This window comes from Larus michahellis, chromosome 3 (assembly GCF_964199755.1).
Source record: "Larus michahellis chromosome 3, bLarMic1.1, whole genome shotgun sequence".
Classification (NCBI taxonomy): Eukaryota; Metazoa; Chordata; class Aves; order Charadriiformes; family Laridae; genus Larus; species Larus michahellis.
In genome coordinates, this window is record NC_133898.1 from 31,067,458 (window position 1) to 31,084,572 (window position 17,115).

General features: G+C 41.4%; 1 protein-coding gene across 7 annotated transcripts in view; it reads right to left on the reverse strand.

Annotated features, from left to right (window-relative positions):
- The window catches only part of TRERF1 (transcriptional regulating factor 1), a 102,483-nt gene that overhangs the window by 13,652 nt on the left and 71,716 nt on the right, over window positions 1–17,115 (reverse strand). For 6 of the 7 annotated variants that reach the window (XM_074579524.1, XM_074579525.1, XM_074579527.1 and 3 more), the window contains 7 exons: window positions 8,193–9,839; window positions 7,524–7,573; window positions 6,661–6,811; window positions 5,479–5,727; window positions 1,783–2,152; window positions 1,118–1,178; window positions 248–387 (listed from right to left, as the gene is read on the reverse strand). In XM_074579524.1, coding sequence (XP_074435625.1) covers window positions 248–387; window positions 1,118–1,178; window positions 1,783–2,152; window positions 5,479–5,727; window positions 6,661–6,811; window positions 7,524–7,573; window positions 8,193–9,572 — 2,401 coding nt within the window. In that variant the 5' untranslated portion in view covers window positions 9,573–9,839. The remainder of the gene's footprint in view (window positions 1–247; window positions 388–1,117; window positions 1,179–1,782; window positions 2,153–5,478; window positions 5,728–6,660; window positions 6,812–7,523; window positions 7,574–8,192; window positions 9,840–17,115) is intronic. The other variant, XM_074579531.1, reaches the window with a different exon arrangement.

Sequence of the window (17,115 nt, forward strand, 5' to 3'; positions counted from 1 at the left end):
CGCTTCCCAGCAATGACCTTTCCCCCTTGGCTGCCAGAAAGCAGTTAATCCAGACTTCACTTTAAGTGCCACTATATAACGCTGTTACTCCGAGCCTGTAACGTGCAGTTTTGGTCTCTTGCTCTGCATTCTCAGTAATTAATACTCTCTTGAATATTTTGTACAGTATACACATGAGGAATCAATGTGAATTTCTTCAACAGGCACAGGTTGACACATGAAATTCTAAAACGGCAAGTCATTGTACCTCTTTGTTGGAAGACTTTGTTCTCCAGTTCCGGCCACGGTTTCCACACCAAAGTAGCCTTATGCACATCTTTCTCCATTAGCAATCTGTCCTGCAGCTCAGGAATATCAGCCTGAAACCTGGACCCAATATTGATTCGACTATAAAGACAAATAAATAAATAAATAAATATTCAAATACTACACAGTGTGCAGAAAGAAAACCCAGAAATCACTTTAGCATTCACTTTGTTTCTAACGCAACTTTTATTACACTGCAGTGGCCGGAAATTGTGTCAGATTGCTTTACGCAATGCTTTACTCTCACTGGGATAAATACTTTGAAGTTAGAGAGAACTGATCTCTTGGGATCTCAATACACAATTTAAACTACACTGCGACATCACACCTTACGGATGACCCAAGCTAGCCTATACACGTGCTGACTAGCAAAAGGGCTAGATGCTGGAAACAACTTTCTGTTCACTCTGGCACTCTTCAGTGAGAGCAGAAAGAGACATTAGAGCTGAGGGACAATCTTGCCCTGGAGAATCTACCAGGTGACACCTCTCCAAAACTCCATGGTTAATATATATAAAAGCAAGAGTAATGGATCAGCATATATTCTCCTCACAGCGCTCCTCCCAGCCATCACTAACCCGTTTTTCACCTTCAGTGGCTCCCACCAAGCCTCTCCTAGCATTTTTGAACCACAACATTTGCATCTCCCACGGCTGCTTTGCTATCAATGTCCTCAGCCACCATCCAGAGCAACCTTAAATGCATCCAGCCCAATGTGATTTCAGGCAGTTGAACACTACCTACGCAGTTCAAAAGACTTCAGGCCGAGCTAGTCTACAAAAGCAGTGACAAAAACAATTGTTTTTCTTACGGTTCAACAGTCTGTTCTCCAGGCCCCGGCGTCACTGGAATGACACTTCCATCAATACTGTCTGAAACAGAGATCGGAGTTTGATTTTAAAATGGTATTTTGGTAACAACTTCATCGCTGCTGGTGCTCCACCTCCCAGGCTGCACTGCCACCTCCCTGTTAATATCAACATTACTCCAGTCTATCAAGCAAAAATTACCCTTTGTCAATATTTAGACAGAAACAGTTAAATTGTTGTAGGCGACAGAAATGTCCTAACTTGCAGAGGTTCTTACTGCCCTGATCATGTATGATTAGGCACCTTTTTTTGTGAAGCACTGAACAACAAATACTTAAAATGAACTCCATGTCTCAAATCAGATCTTTTCCCTCCACTTCAGAAGGCCTAGATGAAATGAGAGGTATGGTGGTCCTTTCTTGAGGCAGACCACATTGAAAGATCACAGCTTTACTTGCTGGTTAGGGTCCTCTATTCACTTACTTTATGCTTTAACGCGACCTCTATAAAATCCAAGGCAAAAACCCTGATAAAGATGGACTTTTCCTATGAAGTAGCAGAACTGGCCATACATGTGAGCACATGTAAAAATCATCAGCGTGGTAACACCTGAAGAGAGGACAGTGGAATTTACTACGTACTGCCACTCTGTAAATGTAATACTTACTAGACCGACACAGGAGCACCCGTGGAGTAGGTGTCAGTGGAGTAAGTGGCAGCTGAGCATGTGAGGTGCTATGAGATGATGTGATAACACTACTGAAGAGACCAGATCCTTGCCGAACTGGACTAAGCATTGGTGGTGGAGTGTAGGGTGGGAGCTCATGTGTCCGGTCTAGCAGATGATCTCCGAGGACACGGGGAGAGCGAAGCTGACTCTGGTACAGGGTGGCACCGGAGTGAGACATGCTGAAGTTGAAGGAAGGAGGAGGTATGAAGAGAGGTTCGGGTCTGTGTCGATACTTCTTCTTGTCCTGCAATGGTTTGAAGCTTTCTTCCAATTTTACAGCACTTTGATGAGGTTTTTTGCTAATTTCCTAAATGAAAACATGCAAAACTTTAGTATTTAGGCACGCTTAAATGTGGTTTGCGCACAATCCCCTACAGTTTAGGGCAACAGCCACAGAAAAGCTGTTAACACCAGGCAGCTATTCAGGTACCACCCTAATAAGCCCGGCCAGTACAGTATCTGGTCCTACACAGAAACCTCAGAGGAGTGAGAAAAGCCAGGACAAATTATCCTCACCTCCCTCAACAATCCCTCTGGATCAAGGTAGGGCTGGGCCACAGGCACAGACATGGAGAGGCTGCACACACAGACTGCTGGGAGTTACTTCATTACACAGTCACAGTTTATTAAAAACTTCACATGAGATGTTTTCCAATGCATTTATTTTGTTTGACTACGAAGGACATGTGAGCTCAGTGAAATTACTGCAGTACTCAGCAGCAGGAAAGGAAGAAAAATGTAATAAATTCAAATTCTTTGCCTCTTATCACTACATTCCCATCAGCTTGAGTACAGTCCAGCTGCAACAAATCCTGAATTTAACTCTATCCTCTTTTCTTGGAGGAAAAAGGGTAGTAGATGACCATTTGGGATATTCACACAGTGTAACGTGCCTAGAATTATAGAATTTGAATGTTAAAAATCATTTAACGGTAAATCTCTGTAGAGTCTACAGAAGCAGAAGGCACAGAATTTGTGCCTCTGGATTTCTGGGGGATGGGAGTGAGGTGGGAAGAAATAGGTTCTCAAGTTGTACTTTAAGAACACACAAAAGCTGGTACATGAACACAGTATTAAATATACTGCTTTCAGGTGTTGAGACCTTCTTTAGGATAAACTTGGAAAGCAGAAGAAAATTATTGACAGATAGGGTTACTCCGGAATGTCTGCCTCATCTGGGAAATTCTACTACTACACAAAGTAAATTACTACAATGTATGTTTAGACAACATACATCTTTACACCATGGGTGGTTCTTGAGAATCACATTCACCCAATAAAAATCATGTTAAAGGAGCATTAGCACTGTCACCCTTTATCCCGTATGTTAATATGTTCCAGCTTGTGGAAATGTTTTTGATTACAGAGGTCCTGTCCTCTCTGTTAGATCATGGCTGTATCCTCTCCAACAGCTGTTGACATTTTTTCTCTCCAAAAAAATTTAAGTTTAAAAGAGTTTTTCTTTTGCAGGAAAAAAATGTAGCTTTACAGAGAATTTTGTTGATAACGACATTCAGAACAGTGAAAGGGCGAGGGTTATCTATAACCCTGCAACCACAGACATAGTCCACCACGATGGTGAGCATTTACTGTTCATGGAGGAGAAAGGGTAAAATCCCCTAAACTCAAGGAAAAAATAAACGAACCAAGACCTACCCCCCTGCCCCAGAAGGCCAGATCCAAGTTTTTGATTAAGAGCTCATTTTGTTCTGCTCTTTAAATGTGAAAGTGCTAGTACTTCTCTCTCACTAGTATAAAGCAAGCTAACCAACCAAGACATCATCTTAGAAGTCTTATATACCTCCATCTCCTACGCTGCTTCAGCCTCAGTGTGGTTATGCCAACGCTACTTTCAAAAAAGATCACACTGAATATCAGGAGATCGTGATGTCCATGGGCTCTCAATGCAGAATTACCCCAATACTTTTCTGAAAGGTTCTCCAGGAACCGATTCCCATTAGCTACAACTGAATGCATCCTTGTGGGCCCTCCTGCTGCACCTTGACAGATACACTCTGGGTGGATTCTGATGGACCTCACTTGCCTGCTAGTTTCAACTCACTGTCCTGTAGCCTTGCTGAATATTTAGTTTCCTTCTACTGTTTGATTTTACTGACTCCGTAAGCTTTGTGGCAGCTTTTCTGGACAGCTCAAAGCACAGTATAAATAAATGCAACACAGCTCCAGTTCTTTGGTATTAAAAAAAAAAAAAAAGTCTCCAATGGCACAATCTCTTTACAGAAGAAGAAGGAACTTTAGATCTTTTGATCTTTGAATGTTTCCAATGCTACTGCTTATATAAAAGATAAGATCCAGAGAGGAAACTGTGTGAGTTTAGTTTGCTTGGGTAATAACAAAGACTGCAAGAATAATTTTTGAGTGAATGAATGTGCATTTAGCCAAACACCGGCAGATTTAATCACAGTCACTTTACATACGTTGCAGAAATACACAAGCCCAAGCCACCTACTCTGATGTCTCTAGAGAAGACCTCCCACTCAGAGCTCAAGGATTCAGAAAAGACTGTCCCTTTTCTCTCCAGAAAATAGAAATAGAGAAGAAAAACTACATTGCTGAGTTACAAGCTAAGTATTGTGAGACACTGGCTTCTGCAGTAAAGTGGAAGCTTATGTGTAAAACCTCCATCTGAAAGGAAGGGAATAAAAGGTATTTTACGTATTAAAAATCAGTGTGTATGTCTGAGTGAAGGGTCAGGAGGGAGGGTGATAAATACACAAATATTACAGGAGTCACCCACGATATGCTGTCCTGTCATTTGGCCAGCAGCCTCACGAGGAGAAGGAAAAAAACATAAAAATCACAAGAGTATTTCTCTGCATTATACTGATAATACCATACAGTACTTATACTCCCCAGTAATCTCTTATCATGGCGTAGTCTGCAAGCATGGATTTGAAGGAACGAGCAGCATCTCTTCCTACACTAGAACACAAAATAAATACTGCCTGCTCCAGGACTCTTTCAGGAAAACAATAAAGAGCATTCTCACATCTCATTCAAGTGCTCATCAATTCTTCGTGCTGCCTGACAATTTCAGTTTTATGAGCAAAATGAAAGCACTAAGCACAGCTATTTTTCATATATCAGAATTCCCAGTGATTAACCCATAGATCTGATGCATGCAGAGAGAAAGGAGAAATGACTTCATTGCAAAATTCCGAGTCGGCAAGCTTCATATCGGTTTAGAGCACACACCGTAAGCACTGCACAGTGCTCTCCTATCTTGGGCTGAAATGAGAAGCACATATATCTGACCTTAAAAATCGGGAAGAAATAAAACTGCTGAATTTAAGCAATAACATAAAAACAAAGCAGCCTGAAAAGGAAAAAACAAAAACAGTAAAAAGATACTAAATCCCTTTGTTCTAGTGGGATAAAAGCATATCACATTCCAATTTCAAATTCTTTATTTTCAGCTTAGGCCTTGATTCCCCAGCAAAGGGAAAATTAGTATTTTCAAATCACTCAGGAAGAAACGCTATGATGCTACAGGCCTTTTTTGTTTATTAGGCATCATTAAGATTCTGGAAAATATTCTAAAACACAGACATTTAGAAAGCAAAGGGATTTAACAAGCACAGCACAGTTAGTGGCAAGAAACGCAGCACTCACAGAGGATGAGCAGGGGTTGGCCACTTTTGGACTGCACGGTGGAGAGCAAGTCATCTTCACGAGAACGGGCATCTCATCATCTGACACAGAGTTGGCAGGCTTGTCTTTGACTGTGGCAGAGCTGGCAGAGGGCTGCGTGCTGGGCTCAGGTGACAGAAGCTTTACAGGGACAGACACTGGCATGACGATGGGCGCGAGGCTATCCACCTCTTTAGGCAGCGGCTGCTGTGGTGGTTTCTCTCCTTCATCCTGTACAGACAATTAAAGGCTTTCAGCCCGAGCGAGGGAGGGCTACTTCTGGATCGATAAACTAGGCAACGTATGCACCGTGGCTGAAAAGAAGTGGCCAGGGTTACAAAACACACAACAGCGTTGCTTCTCGGACTCTTTATTTGCCTTGAACAAAGCTGGCAGATTACTTATGACTCCTACATAGGATTCAGCCTCAGTGATAAGTAATCAAATTAAGCATTTTTACAAGACAACTTGCAGGAGGGGAGATAAACACATGCCCTTTTTATCACTATAAAGACAAAATTCCCCATCACCCACCTAAAAACAAAGACACAGATGGCGTAACTCTGGTAGATCTTTGCCTTTGTGGTATTCCCTGTTAGGACAGAATTTCTAAAATATCGGGACAGAGAAAGACTGACTGACAGGGCAAGTTATTTTTATGCAGAACAATTCAAACCCACATTTTTGGTGTGGTATTTGTTGATACCTATAGAACTAAAACACTTGGGAAGAAACCTGTCAAAGATTCAACAATCCTGCTCCTGCAATTAAAGCCTGGGAAGGCTTCCAATAAACATCCCTTAGTCATCCGAGTAGTCCAAATGAAAATAAGGAAGACTTGATGTTCCTGGTATTTCTAATATAATAAACAAACACAAGGGGGGAAAAAAAAATTTAGATGCTCCTGACATGGCTTTGTAGGATGTTTTTGTAACATGCAAAGAAACAGAGAGGGACAAACGCTGTGCTGTCCTCCACCACAGTCTCGGACTCTAAAGCAAGACTTCTGGCCTATAAACTAGCAGAATTATGTGTATTTCTACATATGCAGAGTGTGACGTAACAAAAAGAACAAGTTTTGACAGCAAAGCAAAGCATGGCAAAGCAAGCAAACATCGACACAGAAAGGAGAGAGCCAAATACTGAAGTAAAACAAACTGCTACCTGTTTGAAGTTAGGAGATGCTCTTACTCCTCCGTGTGACCTCATGTGACCATTCAGAGCAGGCAAACTCTTAAACTCCTTCAAGCATATTGAACACATTAGCTTGTTCTTCGCATCAGTTCTCTCAGGAAGTGTTTCTCTGTTCTGGCCACTATTTTTATTTTCATTTTTTTTTAGCACGGAACAGAAGAAAAGACGTTAGTTTGGCATGTTCCCTTTGTTGCAGGGGAAGCTTTTTAGTCAAGGAAGTCAATAAACTTTTACAGCTACGTGGTTATGAAGCGACAAGTAAGCATGGTCTGAGTGCTGTGGAATACATAGGCAATAACCTAAATCGACTGCTCCCAAGATGGGGAGAAGGAAAGATGCAAGTAGGACAGGCTCATCAAAACATGTCTCTCAGTATGGAAGAGACCAAGAACCGACTAGATCTATGGGGACAGACCTACACTTCCCCGCCTGTGACAGCACCTAACGAGTACGTGGACGTAATCCCCCTACTTAAGGCAGATAACCATGCTGGAGGACACCTCAGCACTTGAGGTGAGACTTCAAGAGAAACAGAAGATCGTGGCTGCCCAAGACACAAATCTAAACCACCCATAGTCTCTTCTCTTACGAAGAGCAAACTGCTCCCTGATTTTTTTTTTTGGAAAGACAAAGCACTTGTTTGATTTTGTTGCTGTGGGGGAGGGTGAAAATCACACAAACTTACATTCACAAAGCTAAAGACGTTTCTAGAAGAGCAACATCTATGACCTACTCAGAGTGCATGCCCCTCCCTCTAAACCACAGCACTCCTCTGTATTTCTTATATTCTTAAACTGAAATTAAAAAGACCAAAAAAAGTCTTTTAAAAATACCTTTGTTCTGGGGAGAGCGGCTGCAGTCTGCCATCTGACAGTTGCACCTGCTATCAACGGAGGAGAGGGGAAAAGAGGGGAAAAAAGAGAAAATAATTTTTCAGGAAATATTAATGCATAAATGAAGGTCCTCACAGCATTATGTTTTCATTTTGTGTATGATTTTACTAATATTAAAAGCCTTTGAGTTGAGAGTCTTACACGTTTCTACCAAACCAGTGCCTCTGTGAGCACGGCTAGTGAAAGTTTTCTTACACTCACCCACTCTTTGAAGCCTTCGCTCTGACCCAGAAGTATTAGTTTTGGAAACGGGGAGTTGACTAACTCTTCCTGCACAACCGAGCCCTCAGGCATTGAAAAATTACTGAGAGCACTTTGTTGTAACTGGGTCCCTCCTCTCCAGAAACTGAGGCAGAATTTCCCAAAGCCTTTGCGAGGGAAGGGACAGCCCCGCAGCAGCGGCAGCTCTGCGTTGCCTCCAGCCTGGCCCGAAGCCAACCCAGGGATGTAGACAGGAGAAGCCTGTTAACGCAGTTCCACAAAACATCCCAGTGACACCCACCGCTCACATCCTAACCTTCCCGCTCTCCTGCAACCATTTCCTTTCCACACCTTGCTATTCTTCCGTAAAACAAGTTTGGCTGAGCAGGGATCTAAAATATTACTTACCTGAGGCCACGCGGCGCTGGGAGAGTCTTGCTGAGAGCTTTTGTTGTTCAGATGAACTCCCGAGGGGGGCAAAAGAGTTCGATGAGGGCCAGCATTACCTACAGAATTGATCTCCTGCCGTGCGGGATCCTCCGTGGTCTCTGGTGGAGTGAGGCCAACGTGGGAGTTCAGAGATGGTGCTCTGCCCTCACTTGGGTATTGCTTCTGCTGATCTTGCTGCGGCAGTAAACTCTGCGGGTACAAGTGCCTGTACTGTTCGTGTGGGTCTTGGTAGCAATACTGAGGCACTGCTCCCAACTGGATAAGCTGCACAGGATGACTTGGATCCTGAGGGTACTGGTGCGGTTCATGCATAGTCTTTGGATCGTGTTCCCTGTGATACGGAGGAAGCGGCAATTGCATCTGTTGCTGCTGTTGCTGTAACTGCTGCATGACAGGTTGCGTTTGGTAATACTGAGCTATTTGCATTGGACACTGCCGCTGCTGCTGCTGCCGAGTTGGCTGTTGCTGCTGCTGCTGGATCTCCTGTATCGAGAGCCGCTGATGTCCCTGCTGCGGCTGAGCGTAGTATTGAGTCTGCTGCAAGTGCTGCATCTGCTGCGGTAAGAGCTGCTGGGACTGCATTTGTTGGACGTGCGTCTGTCCTTGCTGAAACGCGGAATGCATCTGCATTTGTGATAAATGCTGCTGGTAGTCGTAGTACAACTGTTGGTGCTGCATGACTTGCATTTGTTGCTTTTGCTGTGTGCTTGCAAAATTCTGGTGTGTTTGCTGTGGCACTGGTTGATATCTTTGTACAGTGGAAGTTACAGGCTGTTGCTCAACCGCTGGCTTCTGGGACAGCAGCTGCCTGAGCGCGCTGTCACCGGCATTATCCACCATCGAAGACTCCGTGTGCAAAACCTGAGCCATGTTGTTGACTTGAATCCTCAGATTTTGGTTAGCAAATACTTGTGTAAAGGAGTCCAATTTATGCAGGACCCCACTGGTAATTTTTTGTGATCGATTTTCACTGGGTTGAGAGTAAGAATATTGGTATCCGTCGTGGGACTCCCCCTGCCCGAGGGGGCTCCACATTGCGCTTTGATTATTCAAATTGTTCCGCACTGGGACATGGTTTCCTGAGCCAGAATGTGTCCAACTGGTTTGTCTAGATGTATCCATTGACCCAAGACTTTTTGAACCTACAGGCAAAGCTATACTGTCTCTTGAATCTTGGGGAAACTGGGGGGAGAGAGGGGATGCTTGGGAGGCATCCATAACAGATGTCCCATAGCTGTGATTTAGAGATGGAAGGGAGTTCATTTGGTGTTGTTGGTAGTACAAGTTCTCATTGCTGTTGGCAGTATGGTTAGTTTTATACAATTGCTGGTCCCCCATTTTTGGTCACTTCTGTTCCAAACTTACAGGCACGCGAACCATTGAAATCTCTATGAACCCTGAGATAGCTGAGTGAGGGGAAGGGGGGGGAGGGGAAAAGAAGCTAGAATTACTTATAATTCAGCATGTCCATGTGCATTGCAAGGACTAATATTTCCTCCAGTCTGCCGGTAATTCCAATCTCAGACTCGACGTTGCTTCACATCTTCAATAAATGGCCCACAGCGCAAATCCTACACAGATCAATAGGTTCAGTGTGCCAGGCACCTGTGGAGTAAGAGAAAGACAAGGTAAGTGCTGGCTCTCTGAATAAACTGTTATTGTTATTGCCTCAAAGGAAACTGTAAAATCTCCTAGTTTGAAATACATAATCAGATGCAAAATTGTAGCAGCTGGGCTATTCCAGAGCTGTTAGATTACTTCATCTCATCCCATTATCCTGCCTCTTCTCTAGTGCTCTGATAAAATCATTCTGCCAAACCAATAAAGGCTTATTCTTCAAAACTGCTTTTTTTCCCCTAAAGTATATGAACATTCAAGCAGTTTTAGCCAGACAGTTAACTATCAAGCCAAGTCACCTCCCTAGTGTTATAGCCTTATTGTCAGAAGCAACATGCCCATTTTATGACACAAAAGCAAGTACTGTGGACACCTCCACAAAGGCCTGAAAAGGCAGGTAAAAAAACCCACATGGCTTTGAACAAAGCTGACTAAGCTCAGATACCAGCATCTAAAGGGACATATAGAAAAGTTAACTGCAATGTGGGATTTTGTACAGAACCTTCCACAGCTTCTCACAATTTCCAAGGTATCTACAGGGGGTGTCCACTGGTGGTATGAAAATAGAGTGTCACTAAAGAATAATATGCAACACTAATGCTCATTTGCTGTGATGACAGAGACAATTAAAAAAAAAAATAAGTAACAAGCATAGTTACCCAACTGTATCTGTGCATTTAGATTTGTTTGCTCCATCTATGTGAAATCTGATTAATGTGAAGACCAAACCAGTCCATGGAAATCTTTTCTGATCACTCACCTTGCATCGGGAGTGCTGAACTCCAACTTCTGTTCCACCCTCTCACCCTTCCTCCTTCAGTTTGCATTACTTTAACAGACTAATTTATACCGAATGCAACCTTTTATCATTTTTATTGTATAAACTGCAATTCAAAGTAACACTATACAGATGTCTGTACTGTTTTCTATGAATAAAACAAAATACATAGGCACATTATAGGGTTGTTTTACTGTTCCACAGCATGAAGCAACCACTGTGGCTACAACCACACACATGCACAGAGGTACAATATGCCTATGCACACACAAATATGTTTTAACATAAAAGTTGATTCTGAACTTTAACAAGAGCACAAAAATATCAGACCACAACCTGATGTCTGTGCCTCTTTCACATCTGCTCTTCTAAACATAATGCTTTCCACCAAAGACTCCTGCGTACTGATGTCCTTACCTTTTCAAACTTAGAAGAATCCTTGATCTAGATGGATAAATGTGAAGTCACTGATGGAGAAAATTTTAACCATCGCCAGATGCATATTAACAAGTTCTGTGCTAGCAACAGCAAATAAGGGTAATATATGGCTGCAGGCAGAAAAAACCCTTTTCCGTTCCAGCATAATGCATGACAGAAAACCATAGCTTCCAATGAAGAGGGCTTTCAGTGGGTACAGAGTTTTTGTGTAAACCATCTGCAGCCATTAGCATGTAACATTTTTCACGTGACAAATAATGGCTGAGAATAATTGCAAGCTTATTTCCCCTTTCCAGAAATATACATTGCTTCATAGTTTCTCCAAACACACACCCTTCCAGACTTTTATAGATACACAATTAAAAAAAAGATAGGAGTCAACAATGAATGGTCAGGCTGCCAACAAGATTTTTCAGCCGCAACCAAACTTCAAAGACTTCCTATTAAAAATTATGAAGGGAAACTAAACAAAGCCTCCACAAAACATTCAAAGGGCATAAAAATAAACGCTGTGTGATACTTCACACTGAAAGGCCATCAACTTCTAGAGGAAGAGAGGGATCCTACAGAGGAATATGCATCTCCTCTTATGCCTGCCAAGTTAAGAAAGCTCAGCCGAGATGCTCTAAACACACCATCCCATGAAAACAGGGCACTATTGGATCTGTTGATGTACTTTTTGTATAGGAAATATGTCCCGTTTCACCTACTAACAGTGTTGTAATTTATGCCAAGTTCCTCGGTTTTGGCCCTTCATTTTAAAATCTGAAGTGACAAGTATTAAGTCAAACGACAAGAAACAACAGTGATACAAACCAGTGAGGGGGAATAAATGTCAATTAAAAGACCACAGGAATTTCAGGAGAAAGGACAGTAAGAGCACTTATTCTTAAGGCAGCAAACAACATGATTTCAGTATAAAAATGAATCAAGTGGCCAGCCAGGCCCCTGACCCCCCTACTCTTCCCACAGGCAGGAGCACCACAGTGGCAGATGCTACCGCCTATACCAGCGGCCACAGCTAGTTTTGTGGTCAAGAAAAAGTGTCAGCCCTTGAGCTTGCACCAAACTCCACGTACTGCAGCCTTTCACCTGGAGATTACAGTTCTCAGGGTACTAGCAAACAGTCAAAAAGGTTTTATATCCGAGGCATTAGCACAAGCCTCTCTCTTCCTGTCTCCCTGGAGGAAAATAAATAAATAAATAAATAATGCTCATAGAAGTTTCCTCTCCAGCAGCTGCAGCATCCTCAACTCACCTCCACATTGGGAGGTGAGACATTCTGCTGTCTGTTAGGTAGATTACAGAGTTATCATTGTGGTTACACAGAAATATTTGAAAAAATTTGAAAAAATTATAATGAAATATTATATTGAAATACCAATCAGGTCACAAAAGGACTAGAAAGTTCAGTCACTATGAGAATCACATTTGAAAAAATTTGCATTGTTTTCACTCACTCACTCCCCTGCCAAAAAAAGGAAAAAAAAAAAAAAAGAAAAAATTCCTTTCAAAAACATCACTGAGCTGGAGGGGGAAAAGTACAAATGTTTAAAAAACATTGTTATTCTACCTTCAGGTAACATAGGGGAAAAAACAGATAGGCACATTGATAAAAGCATAATCAGTAATAAACCAGTCCCTTAGATACCAGATATTTTTTTAGTACTTGAACAGGCTTAAATTCAAGGGCCTGATGCTGTATACGGTGAGCATTTGCAATCAGCTTTAACAAAATGCTAACAGTGTACATTTCTTGTCAGATTAAAATCTAACAGAGTATTTCAGTGCTGTACACAATATCATTAAGTCTTTAGGGTCACCAAAGTTAGTCTCTGGCTAACTGAGAAGCCACTGGCAGCGTACTGAATGATTTGTATTTATTTCAGTGATAGGAATAAAAAGGTGCTTTTTCTCCTTTTTGTTTAGCACTCCTGCCTAAACACCCATCACTGCAATTTATCACAACAACTCTAACTACAAAATGGTTAAATCAAACAATGAAAAGCAGCAGTTTTAAAGCAACAATAGTTCTGCAGTTCTGCATTTCTTCTCTTCCCAACAGTCATTTATGCTACTTAACCTATTACATTTTTGACATTACAGATATATCCCAATTACGCAATCGTTACAATGAAACATGAAAACAAATGCAAAAGGACAGAAACATTTCTGTAGACTGCCTAGAAAGAGAAATACCCTATTTAAGTTTATGGATGGAATCTGGACTCAAACTAATGGGAGTTCAATTGATTTCAACAGAGACAAGGTTTCGCTCCAATTCTTTCATTTCCATCATTTCTGCATGGTCCCCTGCAACTCGCACAGCTCCCTTCCCCGGACTGAGAGCCAGGGACATGCCAAACCGGCTGAAATGCCTTTACACCCTTCAACCGTCTCCCTCTTCAAACACAAGTAACTACAAGGAAATACAATTAACAGTCTCTCCTGGAAGCATGCCATAACCTAAGTCCGGTAAACACGAAATGGAAAAATATTCCAACGTTATCAGTCTTCAATAAAGGTGATCTGATTTTCCTCCTTCATTAACTATATGACTGAGGAGTCAGAAGAAAAGAGAAGACAATAGGCAGTGAAATATCAAGAAGATGGTAGTTATGATATACTAAAAAAAAAAAAAAAAAACCAAAACCAAAACTACTCCCAGCTCCATTACACGCCACAGAAGCTGAAACCTGCAGAATTTTTCAACTCTAGTAAACAAAAGCTCAAGCCCCAGTCCCACTATTGAACTGCCTGAATCCACATGAATTTCAGGGCAAGACATCCACTCCAAATCAGTCAGTGCATGAAAGTTGGGCTGGGTATGGGCTGCAAAACCAGGACTGAATGCCAGCCAGTTCCAGAACTGTGTTAATGGAGAAGGATAAGAGATTGTAGGAGAGCAGAGGCTGAAGGAAACAGACTCATTAACAGGCAGTAAAGTTATTACAGCACTGATCTAAGCTGTCTCAGTATGGTGCGTATCAAAAGGGAACTGGATCCTATGGTTTGTCCAAATTATTTCAAGTTTTTCAGCTGTCACTTTAGCAAAAAATCTGCATGCTTTTATAGATTAATTACTACTTAGCCTGAAAAAAAAAAAAAAAAAAAAAGACTGGATGAGATGGCAGATGCAAAAAAGACTTCCATGTTCAACCAGCTTTTGCAGGACAGAACACCTGCAGCTACTCACAAGCAACAGTACCAGCAGATGTTCATTTGCTGGGGCACAATCCCCCCTCACATCCCTCCCTCCGGCACGGTAACACGTCAGTTAAAGCAAGTTTAACAACCACTTTTAGCAGTCTAAACTGTTTTTTATAACACCTAACTCAAAGAATGCCTGATACAGAAATGTGTCATTGCTACGTGTTCTCCCAACACTGGAGACATGTTTTAATTGTGCCCTACTGCCCTTCAGTCACGCAGACTGAAGAGAGGGCTTTCTGAAGTGGCTGTCTTTCTGCTATTAGAATATAACCTTCATTTTAAAATGCAGATAAGATGATATCCAAAACCAGAAGTTCCCTGTTCCCTTCCTTCCATTCCCCTCCCCAACTTAGCTTCAATAGAAACAAAACAGGATTTATCTTATTCAATTTTTAGCTTTTTTAAAGAGAATGTTTTTATTGGCCTGTTTTGTTATTTAGAGCTGTGAGATCTTCTGGTAAGCTATTCCTGAATCAAGACAACCGTCATTCACATCGTCTTGCTCTCTGATTTCCTTTAGGACAGACATGGGAATATACAGCAGTTCAAGCCCCAGCTCCATGTTTTTTTGGCATGGGAAATAAGCACATGAAAAAGAGCAACACAGTATCGAAACAGAATGAATAATTTCTATGAAAAGCAAGGTGACTGGGTGAACTAGCAGAGAGAGAAAGGGAAAGAGAGGTGAGGAGATAACTCAAAGATCTACTTTTTTTTTTTTTTTAAATTCTCTATAGAAACCCTGAAGACATCTGATACAGCAATAAAGAGAGGCAGAGACTGAAAACAAGGGTGAAAAGGTATCAGGATCATGGCTATTTTGGTTAGAACAAACACCAAAATAGCACTATGGATTTCCAACACCAACAATAATTTTATGTAGGATATTTTATAGCTCAAGGACAAATGCTTACAGAGCTGAAAAACTTTTCATCCCAATCCCAGATACAACTGCTACTATGTTTTCTCCTGCATTCTGACTTTCTCTGATTGGCAGAGGTCTCAAATCCATGCCTACATCTGCATACAAACCCAAAGGTTGGAGTTCTCAGGCAAAACCAACAACAAAAAAACCCACTTCAGTATATGAGAACATAAGCCAATAAAATAATTGCAAAAGCGAAAAGAGGATGAAAAGGAAGCAAAATATTTAGTACACCAATTTTATAGCAAGTAGGAAGGCTATAGACTCTTAAAATGGAAGGGGAAAAACAGATTAGCTGCTTTTTAATATTAATGCTGGTAATTCTTCAACAGTTGCACAAATTCTTAAAAAATTATCATTCTCTTTGCAGCTGAGCTGCTTCTACAGTGCAGTCAGAAAGGCTGCTAAGTCTCATGTGGCTGCTCATTTAAGCTGTTCCCATTTCCACTCTTAAGAGAGACTAGAATGTCCTAATTCAGTTTAATAAAGAACACATTGGACCTGGGGGAGGGGAGAGCAACAACGGCATTGGGAGGGGAACTGAGCAATTTCTCTACTTCAGTGAAGTTTAAAAGAAAAAAAAAAAAACAACAACAAAAAAAACAGGCAACAAAAAGACAACAGCAAAACCAACAGTTGATCATCTCAGGAAAGTTTCTAGAAAAGGGGGAGGAGAAAGGAAGACAAACAAACAGAAACATTTTCCTCTCCTTTTGATCTAAGTTATAAGTAGAAAACGCATTCTGAGGCACTGGTAATTTAATGAAAACTTTTCTCCCCAAAACTAACAGAATTCTGGTTATTTAAGAAGAGGAGGCTGATTTCTAAATAAAGCCATTAACTCAATTTAGTTTAAGGGAGATACAGTTCCATGAGTCCTGAAGAAACAAAGAAGGTTGCTTCAACAAATCTGATTATCTTTGCTGTCAGTGAAGTGGCATTACAGTTTCGAGGTACTTTGAAGGGTTTGGAGAACTGCGACTGAAGCAGGTATCACATTACTTCTTAAAAATGGCAAATATAAAATTATGTGATCCCCTCACAATACTGATTAAAAATAAAATAAAATACAAACCTTGACTAAGCCCAGAAGGGCACTTGAACTGCATATTCCATGACTAAATGACTGGAAATCTTACAGGAGACAGCATTAATTAAAGGGGCTGGTCACCTGTGATAAACACAATGTTTTTTGGGTTTTTTTTACTATTCACTAATACATTAGTGCATATTTTATCAAGGCTAAAGCTATCTATGAAACTGTATTTGAAGTCTCTTCAGCCAATCTGGGTTTATTGACTGCTTAGATTAAATAAGTTGTAGTACCTTCTGCTGAGCCCTACATCAAGGACAATATTCTCAAATGCTTCCTGGAAAGTAACGATGTCCTATTCTCAAAATTACCCTCAATTTCATATTTTAGTTTACTTCTATTACTGAACTGAGTGACACGTTTTTCCCCGGCAAGGTCCTAGATCTGCAGACGTGACAAGACCCCAGCACAAAGTTCTTAGGACCGAGAGGTTAGCCCTTGCCCACTTATTGTTTGTGGCTACTTTACAATGTCTGGCCACTGCTGTCGATTTGGGGGAGGAGGGGAAATTTTTATGCCTTTCCACTCACACATCAATCCATTGGCTATTGTTGTGACACAGCTGTGACAAGCACACAATTTTTGTATAAGGTGAGCGGTCCGAGCATCCTTATAATGCACTTAACCAGTTGCTTCCTGACTTCCTCAGTGTTTACGCTCTGAAGCTTGTAACGTGATTGCCTTTTTCTTAACTGTAAATGCTGTGAAACAGTCAGAGAACATATGCTAGGATTTGCAAAAACAGGCAAGAAGGAAACATCCTGAGACAGATAAACAATTAAAAAAAAAACAGGCAGAAGTAGTAGCATGTGGAAAA